Consider the following 15,000-nt stretch of genomic DNA (forward strand, 5'->3'; position numbering starts at 1 on the left):
AATGTTCAGCTGGGATCCACAAGACACTAGAAGGGTTTGAAGACCCAGACCTACATGGTTAAGGATTATGAAATGCGGAGTTGGAGAAGTATTGAATTAATAGCTAAATATAGAGACGACTGGCGAAATCTAACCGAGACCCTTTGCGTCAATAGGCGTAAGAGGAGATGGTGATGATAACATTGAAATAAGGTTCTAGCTCATATTATTGTATTTATTATTAATCTTTAGATCAAATTCTCGGAAACTCTTGTGCCTTCCTAAAGATGTATATTAATCAGTAGGTTTATTTTTGCGACTCTCAATGACACACTGGCGAATGAGGATTTAATCAATAAAGCTGCTTAATAAAAATGAGTAATCATCATCATCATCTCCTACACCTATTGATGCAAAGGGCCTCGGTTAGATCGCCAGTCGACTATATCTTTAGCTTTTAAATCAATACTATTCCACTCATCATCTACTTCACATTTCATAGTCCTCAGGCATGTATGCCTGGGTCTTCCAACTCTATTAGAACCTTGTGGAGCCCAGTTGAAAGCTTAGTGAACTAATCTCTCTTAAGGAATGCAAAGAGCATGTCCAAAAGGATAAGATTAAACTGTGGAATGTTCTCATATTGTCAGAGTGCTAACAATCATTTGGGACCGGAAACCTGGTTGAAATTAAGTGTAGATAGAGGTTACTAGGAACCTTTCACACGCAGACACACACACTCACAATTGAACCAGTGGATCTTCGGGAGGTCACAAATTATCATTATTAAAAGCTAATTTAGGTGCTATAACCCTAGTTGGAAAAGCAAAATGTTAGAAGCCCAAGGACTCCAACAGGGAAAAATAGCCCAGAGTAGAATGGAAACAAGAAAGTAAACAAACTACAAGAAAAGTATTAAACAATCGAAATAAAATATTTTAATAACAGTAACAACATTGAATTAGATCTTTCATATTAAAACTATAAACACTTAAAAAGACAAAAAACAAGAGAAGGAGATAAAAGAAATAATAGCGGGCCCGAATGTACTCTCAACCAAGAGAACTCTAATCCAAGACAGTGGAAGGTCATGATACAAAGGGTATATTACTTACCAAAACTAAAGAACAATTGTTTAATTTTGAAGTGTTCTTCTCCTAGAAGAGCTTCTTAGCATAACCCAAGTCTCTTCTACCCGTACCAAGATGAGAGTAGCCACCAAACAATCACAGTGCAGTAGTTAACCCGTTGAGCGAAGAAGAATTGTTTGGTAATCTAAGTGTTGTCAGGTGTATGAGGGCAGAGGAGAATGTGGAAAGCATAGGTCAGACTATTCGTGTATGTGTATTCAAAGACAAAATGAGCGATAACGAGAGAGAGGGATCCAATATAGTACTGTCTGGCCAGTCAAAGGACCCCATAACTCTCTAGAGGTAATATCTCAATGAGTGGCTGGTGCCATGGCCTACTTTCTACAGACTAGAAATGTTTTCTTGTTCAATAAGATTTCATTGTTCAATACATGATAGTTCTATTATAACGTTGTTACTGATTTCAAAATAGTTCATATTGTTTATTCATTATATTTCATAAACAGTTTATCTATTTCCCTTGTTAACTTGCTCACTGCGCTACTTTACTTGTTGGAGCCTTATGGGTAGAAGCATCCTGCTTTTTCAACTAGGATTTAATATAGCTGGTAAGAAGCTCTTCTAGGAAGAGGACGCTCCGAAATCAAACTATTGTTCTCTAGTCCTGGGTAGTGCCATAGCTTCTGTACACGCAATATTTATATATATATATATATATATATATATATATATATATATATATATATATATAAAGTATATATATGTATGTATATATATATATATATATATATATATATATATATATATATATATATATATATATATGCATGTATATATGAATTTATATATATTCATATATATATATATATATATATATATATATATATATATATATATATATATATATATATATATATATATATATATGCATATATATATATATATATATATATATATATATATATATATATATATATATATATATATATATATATATATATATACAGTATATATATATATATATATATATATATATATATATATATATATATATATATTATATATGTAAATATCACCCACGAATGGCATTTAATACCGAATTCTATCTTGGGATTATATATCCACATGGAATTCATTTTATGGGAACAGCTTCTGGCCGCGTAGAGATTCGAACCCCCACCTGTTCGGCCGGAAACCATGACTGCGAAGACTCTACCGACAGACGGGTAGAGACTCGAACCCCCACCTGTTCGGCCGGAGACCTTGACTGCGAAGACTCTTCCGAGTTGATGGATCTGTCGGTAGAGTCTTCACAGTCATGGTTTCCGGCCGAACAGGTGGGGGTTCGAATCTCTACCCGTCTGTCGGTAGAGTCTTCGCAGTCATGGTTTCCGGCCGAACAGGTGGGGGTTCGAATCTCTACCCGTCTGTCGGTAGAGTCTTCGCAGTCATGGTTTCCGGCCGAACAGGTGGGGGTTCGATTCTCTACCCGTCTGTCGGTAGAGTCTTCGCAGTCATGGTTTCCGGCCGAACAGGTGGGGGTTCGAATCTCAACCCGTCTGTCGGTAGAGTCTTCGCAGTCATGGTTTCCGGCCGAACAGGTGGGGGTTCGAATCTCTACCCGTCTGTCGGTAGAGTCTTCGCAGTCATGGTTTCCGGCCGAACAGGTGGGGGTTCGATTCTCTACCCGTCTGTCGGTAGAGTCTTCGCAGTCATGGTTTCCGGCCGAACAGGTGGGGGTTCGATTCTCTACCCGGCCAGAAGCTGTTACCATAAAATGAATTCCAAGTGGATATATATTCCCAAGATAGAATTCGGTATTAAATACCATTCGTGGGTGATATTTACATTGCTAGTGATATATATTCATATATATATATATATATATATATATATATATATATATATATATATATATATATATATATATATATATATATATATATATATATATATATATATATATATATATATATACTGTATGTGTGTGTTATATATATATATATATATATATATATATATATATATATATATATATATATATATATATATATATATATATATATAAAATATATATACATATATATGTACATACATATATCATGGCACTTCTCCTAATTTTGGGGGGTAGCCGACATCAAACAAATGAAACAAAAAAGGTGACTCTCCTCTCTACGTTCCTCCCAGCCTGACAAGGGACTCAACCGAGTTCGGCTGGTACTGCTAGGGTGCCACAACCCACTCTCCCTCGTTATCCGCCACAGATGAAGCTTCATAACGCTGAATCTCCTACTGCTGCTACCTCCGCGGTCATCCAAGGCACCGGAGGAAGCAGCAGGGCCTACTGGATCTGCGTCACAATCGCTCGCCATTCATTCCTATTTCTAGCACGCTCTCTTGCCTCTCTCACATCTATCTTATTACCCAGAGCTTTCTTCACTCCCTCCATCCACCCAAACCTTGGCCTTCCTCCTGTACTTCACCCATCAACTCTTGCATTCATCACCCTCTTTAGCAGACAGCCATTTTCCATTCTCTCAACATGGCCAAACCACCTCAACACATTCATATCCACTCTAGCTTTTAACTCTTTTCTTACACCCGTTCTCACCTTCACTACTCCGTTCCTAACCCTATCTTCTCGAGATACACCAGCCATACTCCTTAGACACTTAATCTCAAACACATTCAATTCCTGTCTCTCCGTCACTTTCATTCCCAACAACTCCGATTCATACGTCACAGTTGGTACAATCACTTTCTCATACACAACTCTCTTTACAATCATGCTCAACCCTCTATTTTTTACTACTCCCTTAACTGCCCCCAACATTTGCAATCTTCATTTACTCTTTGATGTACATCTGCTACCACTCCACCGTCTGCTGCAACAACAGACTCCAAGTACTGAAACTGATCCACTTCCTCAACATGGCATTCAAGCTCGCACCACCTTCCCTACTCGTACATCTCATAACCTTACTCTTACCCATATTAACTCTCACCTTCCACCAACTACATATAACCTCATCACATTCCACATTGCTTTCCTATCAACTCTTATCATACACTTTCTCCAGATCCATAAACGCAACATACACCTTACCTTTTGCTAAATATTTCTCGCATATCTGCCTAACTATAAAAATCTGATTCATACAACCCCTACCTCTTCTAAAACCACGCTCTACTTCTAAGATTGCATTATTTGTGTTATCCTTATCCTATTAATCAATACTCTACCATACACTTTTCCAACTACACTCAACAAACTTATACCTCTTGAATTACAATATTCATGCACATCTCCCTTACCCATATATAGTGGTACAATACACGCACAAACCTAATCTACTGGTACCATTGACAACACAAAACACATATTAAACAATCTCACCAACCATTCAAGTACAGTCACACCCCCTTCCTTCAACATCTCAGCTCTCACACCATCCATACCTACTCTCGTTTCATCTAGTCTCTCCTCACTTCATCTCTTGTAATCTCTCTCTCATTCTCATCTCCCATCACCGACACCTCAACACCTGCAACAGCAATTATATCTGCCTCCCTATTATCCTAAACATTCAGTAAACTTTCAAAATATTCTGCCCACCTTTTCCTTGCCTCCTCTCCTTTTAACAACCTTCAATTTCCATCTTTCACTGTCTCTTCAATTCTTGAACCAGCCTTCCTTACTCTCTTCACTTCTTTTCAAAACATTTTCTTATTTTCTTCATATGAATGACCCAATCCCTGACCCCACTTCAGGTCAGCTGCCCTCTTTGCATCACTTACCTTGCGCTTTACTTCCACATTTTTCTCTCTATATATCTTTCATACTTCTCTACACTATTACTCTGTAGCCATTCTTCAAAAGCCCTCTTTTTCTCTCCCACTTTTACCTTCACTCCTTCATTCCACCTTTTACTGCCCTTCCTCATGCTGCCTCCAACAAACTTCTTGCCTTCTTTTATTAACTTCCACTCCTCCTCTAAATTACCAGTTTCTCTTACATTCACTTCGTCATATGCCATTTTCAACCTCTCTTGATATATACTTTTTACCCCCAGTTTTATTAGCTCTTCAACCCTCACTAGCTCCCTTTTACATCCACCTACTCGATTCCCCTACTTTATTGCTATAACTAGTTTTCCTTCCACCAAAAAATGATCAGACATACCATTAGCCATACCCCTAAACACTTGCACGTCTTTCAATCTTCCAAACATTCTCTCAGTTATCAACACATAATCCATTAACGCCCTTTCTACCACTCTTCCATTGGCCACACTTACCCATGTATACTTGTTTTTATCTTTTTTTTTTGAAAAAGCTAAAACTTATCACCATCTCTTGCTCAACACACATATCTACCACTCTCTCACCACTCTCATTTTCACCTGGTACGCCATACTTCCCAATGACACCTTCTACCTCTCCAGCGCCCACTCTAGCATTTAAGTCAACATTGACAACTATATAATTCCTTCTACCCAGTCCTTTTACACAACTAGTCAGTTCATTCTAGAACTCATTCTGCTCTTCTTCACTTTTCTAACTACCTGGCCCATATGCACTGACAAAAGACCAACATTCCCTACCCAACCTAACCCTTACCCACATTAACCTAGATGATATCTCCTTCCATTCCACTATTTTACCTGTCATCCATTGACTCAGCAATAAAGCCACACTTTCTCTTGCTCTTCCCCTTTCAATCCCAGACACTACTATACATTTCACCAAACATCACTTCACCTTTCCCTTTTATCTTTGTCTCACACAAAGCCAATATATACATCCTTCTATTCCTAAATATACTTCCAATCTTACATATTTTACTCTATCGTACTACATCCACGCCGCACATGTCTATATATTTACAGTATGTATGTATATATTCCTATATATGTGAGTATCTATCTATATATATATATATATATATATATATATATATATATATATATATATATATATATATATTTATATATGTATACACACACGCATATATATATATATATATATATATATATATATATATATATATATATATATACACATATCTGTATATATATATATATATATATATATATATATATATATATATATATATATATATATATATATATATATATATATAAATATATATACATATATATATATATATATATATATATATATATATATATATTATTATTATTATTATTATTATTATTACTATCCAAGCTACAACCCTAATTGGAAAAGCAAGATGCTATAAGCCCAGGGGCTCCAATAGGGAAAAATAGCCCAGTGAGGAAAGGAAATAAGGAAATAAATAACTGAAGAGAACAAATTAACAATAAATCATTCTAAAAAAAGTAATGTCAAAAGAGATATATCATATACAAACTATTAACAACGTCAACAACAAATATGTCATATATAAACTATAAAAAGACTCATGTCCGCCTGGTCAACAAAAAAGCATTTGCTCCAACTTTGAACTTTTGAAGTTCTACTGATTCAATAACCCGATTAGGAAGATCATTCCACAACTTGGTAACAGCTGGAATAAAACTTCTAGAGTACTGCGTAGTATTGAGTCTTATGATGGAGAAGGCCTGGCTATTAGAATTAACTGCCTGCCTAGTATTACGAACAGGATAGAATTGTCCAGGGAGATCTGAATGTAAAGGATGGTCAGAATTATGAAAACTCTTATGCAACATGCATAATGAACTAATTGAACGACGGTGCCAGAGATTAATATCTAGATCAGGAATAAGAAATTTAATAGACCGTAAGTTTCTGTCCAACAAATTAAGATGAGAATCAGCAGCTGAAGACCAGACAGGAGAACAGTACTCAAAACAAGGTAGAATAAAACAATTAAAACACTTCTTCAGAATAGATTGATCACCGAATATCCTAAAAGACTTTCTCAATAAGCCAATTTTTTGTGCAATTGAAGAAGACACAGACCTTATATGTTTCTCAAAAGTAAATTTGCTGTCGAAAATCACACCTAAAATTTTGAAAGAGTCATACAAATTTAAAGAAACATTATCAATACTGAGATCCGGATGTTGAGGAGCCACCGTCCTTGACCTACTTACAATCATACTTTGAGTTTTGTTAGGATTCAACTTCATACCCCATAATTTGCACCATGCACTAATTTTAGCTAAATCTCTATTAAGGGATTCACCAACCCCAGATCTACATTCAGGGGATGGAATTGATGCAAAGAGAGTAGCATCATCTGCATATGCAACAAGCTTATTTTCTAGGCCAAACCACATGTCATGTGTATATAGTATGAAAAGTAATGGGCCTAGAACACTACCCTGTGGAACACCGGATATCACATTCCTATACTCACTATGGTGCCCATCAACAACAACTCTTTGAGATCTACTACTTAAAAAATCAATAATAATGCTGAGAAACGACCCACCCACTCCCAACTGTTTCAGTTTGAAAACAAGGGCCTCATGATTAACACGGTCAAAGGCAGCACTAAAATCAAGGCCAATCATACGAACTTCCCGACCACAATCAAGGGATTTCTGTACTGCATTGGAGATTGTAAAAAGGGCATCACATGCTCCAAGGCCTTTACGAAAACCAAATTGCAAACTAGGGAATAGATGATTACCTTCAGCAAACCTATTAAGACGTTTTGCCAGAAGACGTTCAAAAACTTTAGATAATATGGGAGTTATGGAAATACATACTTATATATATATATATATATATATATATATATATATATATATATATATATATATATATATATATATATATATATATATATATATATATATATATATATACATGATTACATAACTAAGTTACTCTCACCTGCAGATGAGTTACAGTAAAGGCCTTAGGTCCTGAATTATTAATAATTATTCCTTTACCTGCAACTTTCTGGAACTCATTATCCACCCATTTAGCTTTCAATCCTCCTTCTGTCATATATGAAATCCTGTAAGCATATAGGAAGTAAATTTAATTATTGCTCATTCCTATGGTTGTTTTTATATATTAAAAGGACTAAAATGCTCATGTATATTTAGTATGGAAGTGGGTGGAGTCATGGTACCCAATAAATTTGGATTTTCTTAAAATAATTGATCGATGCTGGAGGTTCATATGTCGTCTAGCAATCTTAGACTTAGTGAATATATGGACTGTCTTATATTCGTTACTTGTAGTGGGGATTTAAGTATACCATGATTTTCAGTAACCGATGCAGTAGGTAATAATTAAAAAAAAAATAATGGATATGATGCAAGGTCTCATAAAATATTTTTCGATTTGCATAATCACAATTATTAAAACTATAGAAATCTAATGAGACTAATAAATAGAATAATAATTTTTTGTTATTCTTAGGGTCTTTACTTAACTTTCCGTTTGTTCTTCCAGCGTTTATTTTATTTCTAACAAAATCCGTATTTATCACATAGCAACTATTCTAATTGCTTATTTCTTTTTTTTAAATTTATGAATGTATAGGGTCAGCATTGTTAAGTTTCACGTAACCTGACTTGCAACTATTAACTGGAAGGATAAGCTTGCTTAATCCAGGAATGAATTAGACTTTTTCTGTTTTAATAGAAATTTAAAATAAATTATAATCACGCAATTATTAGCTAATATCATTTAAATAAATTTTCTAAATTTTCATAAAGAAACACTTACTTGGTAGCCACAGTACTTACATTCTACTGAATTTACGTAAGGAAGGTGCATCAGGTACTGTATTTTCATTTTATTGAAGTTATGTAAGAAAAGTGCACCAGGTACTGTGTTTTCCTTTTATTGAAGTTATGTATGAAAGGTGCACCAACTAAAGTTCTTACATTTTATTGATGTAAGAAAGTTACACCAGGTACTGTACTTACCTTTTATTCAGGTTTTGCAAGAAAAGTGCACCAGGTATTGTACTTAAATTTTATTGAAGTTATGTAAGAAAGGCGGGCCATGTACTGTACTTAAACTTTTTGAAGTTATATAAGAAAGGTGCACTAGCTACAGCACTTACACATCATTGAAGTTATATTAGAAAGGTGCACCATTACACCACTTACATTTTATTGAAGTTATATAAGAAAGGTGCACCAGAGACGCAGGGAGCCCCATAATATTGTGGTGCAAAGGTATCCCTTGCAAAATAGTATTGGCTTCTTCCTTTTTTGGTAGCTTGGTATTTTAGATTTAGTTCTCCACTGATGAGCACAAGTTTATCCTCCAACAGCTAGAAGAAGAAAATCGAGACTTGATTCATTCCATTTAATTCATTCCCTTTTCAATTACTTTCAATTTTTCTCATGTCTTTGTTTCTGAAACATTCACTTTAGGTCATACGTTTAGTTTCCCATGATTGGATTTTCCTTCTGTGATTAAATGTCTTTTTATTAGTTTCTCCTTTACATGTATCTTTCACGATTTTGCTTCCCCAAAAATTTCATTATGTTTGGAACACTCTCTTTACATTATATTGTCAGCAGTCGTCAATGATTTTTGACGCCAAGCCAGACAAAAAATTAAGAATAATGAGTGAAAATCCACTAAGTTACTATTTGAATTTTATTTATTTATTTATCTATATTTTTTTTTTTAGGGCTTTGCATGTTATATCCTGAGCCATACTAGCAAGTATTTCAATCTGATGTGACTGGTGTTTAGTATATTTTGAACATTGTAAATTGGACGGCTAATTTATCAAATGTGATTTCAATATTTCCTTTCCTCGCTGGGCTATTTTCCCTGTCAGAGCCCTTGGGTTTATAGCATCCTCCTTTTCCAACTATTGTTGTAGCTTAGCTAATGATAATAACAATAAAATTAACAATAACAATAACAATAACAATAACAATAATGATAATGGCAAAAATTTAACTCAGTACAATATATTAAATCTTATTTTGAATAATGATAGAAATGAGTTAAACTACATTTTTTTAATAATGTTATTCAGTACGCAAAAATTGATTACGGTTATTGCATATACTAGGTAAGCTCACTTACCGTATCGAAGGCGGGTATAATAGATTTAACAAAGCTCTTAGTTCTGTCTTTATGATTGAAGAGCTTATAAGTGGAAGCATATACTCCCTCCTTAGCATCCTGTACGAAAGGAATAACATATTTGTTTAATAAGGATACATACTCTCTTTAGGACTCTAGCATTTTATTTCCAACATAACCTAACCTAATCTAACCTAACCTAACCTAAAATATTTTGAATATAAAATGTTGAATGAATAACTGCAACATGCATACTCTGTTTGGGAATCGAGCATTTTATTTTCAACATAACCTAACCAAGCCTAACCTAACCTAACCTAATCTAACCTAACCTAAAAAGTTCTGAATATAAAATGTTCAATGAATATCTGCAACATGCATACTCTCTTTGGAAATCGAGCATTTTATTTCCAACATAACCTAATGTAAGATAACCTAATCTAACCTAACCTAAAATGTTCTGAATATAGAAAGTTTAATGAATAACTGCAACATGCATATTCCCTTTGGGAATCGAGCATTTTATTTCCAATATAACCTAATGTAACATAACCTAATCTAACCTAACCTAAAATGTTCTGAATATAGAAAGTTTAATGAATAACTGCAACATGCATATTCCCTTTGGGAATCGAGCATTTTATTTCCAACATAACCTAACCTAACCTAACTTAATCTAACCTAACCTAACCTAACTTAAAAGTTCTGAATATAAAATGTTTAATGAATAACTGCAACATGCCTGCTCTCTTTAGGAATGGAGGATTTTATTTCCAACATAACCTAAACTAACTTAACCTAACCTAACCTAACCTAACTTAACCTAACCTAACCTGACCTAATAAGTTCTGAATATAAGATTTTTAATGAATAAGTGCAACATGCACACTCTCTTTGGGAATCAAGCATTTTATTTTCAACCTAACCTAACCTTACCTTACTTTACCTTACCTAACCTTACCTTACCTTACCTAACCTTACCTTACCTTACCTAACCTAATCTAACCTTAGCTAACCTAACCTTATCCTACCTAACCTTACCTACCTTACTTTACCTAACTTAAAAAGTTCTGAATATAAAATGTTTAATGAATAACTGCAACATAAAAAACAGTATGTAAACAAAAACAACTAGAACGGGCACTAGGTAGAGCTCATACCTTCTCACATATCATGGTGCATATCACAAGATAGACAATTAATTGTGCACATTTTGGCAAAAGTTTCATGAAAATTGCATAAATATTGACCTCGATGTAGCAAAAAGATGATTTTGACCTTAGCCTTGACCTTTCACCAAATAATTCCCAAATCATAAGATAGGCAATTGATTTATGCACATTTTGGTATTAGTTTCATGAAAATCGGATGACAATTGACCACGATATAGCAAAAAATTTTTTTTTTTCTTTTAACTTCATGACCTTGATCTTTGATCCATTCACTCCCAAAATTTAACCAAATTGTCCTTGGATCACGCCCAATTATCCCACTAAATTTCATGAGATTCAGTCAAATAGTTTTTGAGTTATGCGAATCACAAACAAACAGACAGACATATAAAAAAAAATAAGTACACGCCTATCATAACATAACCATGACCTGACCTTTGACCTAATCCCCCCCAAAATCAGGGCCAACCATACCACCAAATTTCATGACATTCAGTCAAGTAGTTTTTGAGTTATGCGAATCACAATCAAACAGACAGACATAAAAACATAAAATATAAGTACACGCCTATCAAAACAAAACCTTCTCAACGAAGTTGACGAAGGTAAATATTGTTTTAAACTTTTTCAAAGAAAATATATCAATTAATAAAGTTGACCAAACTGACCTTGAACATGTACTCAAAGATGGAATCCCCAGTGACCACAAGAGTGAAACCATCTTTAGAAGCAGCTGGTAAATCAGTCAAACCATTAATGGGCTTCTCGAATGATGGCTTAACCAAAGTTGCTGTTAGCATGCTGGAGTAAAGAGCTGTATGGGAGATTTAAATGATAGAATCCTGTTAAATAGAATCAAGATAGATAGAATCAAGTTAATAAAATCAAAATAGATAGCATCAAGTTAATAGAATCAAGTTAGATAAAATAAAGTTGATAGAATCAAGTTAAATGGAGTCAACTTAATAGATTTACATAATAGAATCAAGTTGAATAGAATCAAGATAATATAATCAAGTTGAATAGAATAAAGTTGATAGAATCAAGTTGAATGAAATCAAGTTAATAGAATCACTTTAAATGTAATAAATTTAATACAATCAAGTTAATAGAAACAAGTTAAAGAGAATTAATTCAATAGAATCTAGTTAAATAGAATAAAATTCATAGAATTATTTTTAAATAGAATCAAGTTAAGTATAATTAAGTTTAATAGAATCAAGTTAATAAAATCAAGTTGAATAGAATAAAATTAATAGAATAAATTTAAATATAATAAAGTTAATAGATTCAAGGTAAATAGAGTCAAGTTGAATAGAATTAGATTAATAGAATCAAGCTGAATGGAATCAAATTAATAGAATTATTCTAATTAGAATCAAGTTAATGGAATCAAGTTAATAGAATCTAGTTGAATAGAATCAAGTTAATAAAACTAAGTTGCATATATATATAAATATATATATTCAGTTTATATATGCACATATTTATATATTTATATATATACATATATATTTTTATATATATATATATATATATATATATATATATATATATATATATATATATATATATATATATATATATATATATATAAATGTAAATATATATATATATATATATATATATATATATATATATATATATATATACATATATATATATATATATATGTATATATATATATATATATATATATATATATATATATATATATATATATATATATATATATATATACTGTATACATGCACATATATATATATATATATATATATATATATATATATATATATATATATATATATATATATATATATATATATACTGTATACATGCATATATATATATGTATATATATATATATATATATATATATATATATATATATACGGTATATGTAAATATATATATATATATATATATATATATATATATATATATATATATATATATATATATATATATATATATATATATATACACGGTATATATATATATATATATATATATATATATATATATATATATATATATATATGTATATATATATATATATGTATATATATACATATATGTATATATATATATATATATATATATATATATATGTATATATATATGTATATATATATATATATATATATATATATATATATATATATATATATATATATATATATATATATATATATATGTATATATATATGTATATATATGTGTATATATATATATCATATATATGCATATATATATATATATATATATATATATATATATATATATATATATACATATATACATATATATATATATATATATATATATATATATATATACATATATATATATATATATATATATATATATATATACATGTATATATATATATATATATATATATATATATATATATATATATATATATATATATATATATATATATATATATATATATATATATATCCGCTTGTATGTGTATGTTCGTTATTATGTATTTGTATATCAGCATGACCATTATATGTGGTATGAAAGCTTTATATAACCGATATACTATAGTTTCCCATACATAATCCTCTTAAACAGATGTAGAGTATACCAACTATTACTCTTGATGTACTAATAATTAAAAAAATGCTTATTATGCTCTCTACTCGGACGATATATTTTTAAAGCAATGTCATGGCACTTGATTTGCAGTAAGTGCATTTGTCTATAAATATAATGCATATTAATGCCCTTATAAGAAGCATTGTTCAGATTTACAGATGATTTGCACCGTTTATTGATTACCTCCTCAATTTCTTCTTCTTCTTCTTCTTCTTCTTCTTCTTCTTCTTCTTATTATTATTATTATTATTATTATTATTAATATTATTGTTATTGTTATTATCATTAATAATAATATTATTATTATTATTGTTATTATCATTAATAATATTATTATTATTATTATTATTATTATTATTATCTTTGACACTATTATTATCATCATCATCATCATCATCATTATTATTATTATTATTATTATTATTAATGATTTGTATATCCAAAACTGATCATAGGCCTATATCAGGTTGATAAACAGGTTGAAATATTAAGCCTAAAAAGTATTAATTAAAGGTAATCTTAAACGTATCATCAACCATAAATTCTCTGTGATGAATTTTCTACAGTCAGGGTAGACACGCTGACTGGTGAACGCCACACTGGGGTTCGAGTCCCGCTCAAACTCGTTAGATTCTTTGGTCGCTGCAATATCACTATACTTGTGAGCTAATGATGGGGGGTTTTTAGGGGAGCCTATAGGTCTATCTGCTGATTTATCTGTAGCCATCGCCTGACACTCCTTGATCCTAGCTTGGGTGGAGAGGAGTCTTGGGCGCTGATCATATGTGTATATGGTCAGTCTATTGGGAATTGTCCTACTTGATAGGGCAAAGTCACTGTCCCTTGACTCTGCCATTCATGAGTGGCCTTTAAACCTTTAAACCTTTAAACTTCCTAAATTTATCAATGTTGAACATATGCAATATTAGTGGCACCAGGTATTTAATGCTGATGTGTATTCACTAATGTCCTTATTAATGTTAATATTATTGTTAATTGCTAAGGTACAACCCTAGTTGGAAAAGCAGAATTCTATAAGCCCAGGGGCTCCAACAGGGAAAATAGGACAAAACAAGAGGAAGAGAAATAAGACAGAATAGTGTGCCCGAGTGTACCCTCAAGCA

General features: G+C 31.6%; 2 protein-coding genes across 2 annotated transcripts in view; one reads left to right on the forward strand and one right to left on the reverse strand.

Annotated features, from left to right (window-relative positions):
• The window catches only part of LOC137640145 (glutamate receptor ionotropic, kainate 4-like), a 425,472-nt gene that overhangs the window by 177,085 nt on the left and 233,387 nt on the right, over positions 1-15,000 (forward strand). The gene's annotated exons all lie outside the window — the stretch shown is intronic.
• LOC137640129 (glutamate receptor ionotropic, delta-1-like) overlaps positions 1-15,000 on the reverse strand; it is a 37,292-nt gene that overhangs the window by 755 nt on the left and 21,537 nt on the right. The window contains exons 13-16 of the mRNA XM_068372620.1: positions 11,935-12,080; positions 10,095-10,193; positions 9,155-9,321; positions 7,920-8,046 (exon numbers count right to left, since the gene is read on the reverse strand). Of these exons, the coding sequence (XP_068228721.1) occupies positions 7,920-8,046; positions 9,155-9,321; positions 10,095-10,193; positions 11,935-12,080 (539 nt within the window). The remainder of the gene's footprint in view (positions 1-7,919; positions 8,047-9,154; positions 9,322-10,094; positions 10,194-11,934; positions 12,081-15,000) is intronic.

The sequence above is a fragment of the Palaemon carinicauda genome, chromosome 1, assembly GCF_036898095.1.
Source record: "Palaemon carinicauda isolate YSFRI2023 chromosome 1, ASM3689809v2, whole genome shotgun sequence".
NCBI lineage: Eukaryota > Metazoa > Arthropoda > Malacostraca > Decapoda > Palaemonidae > Palaemon > Palaemon carinicauda.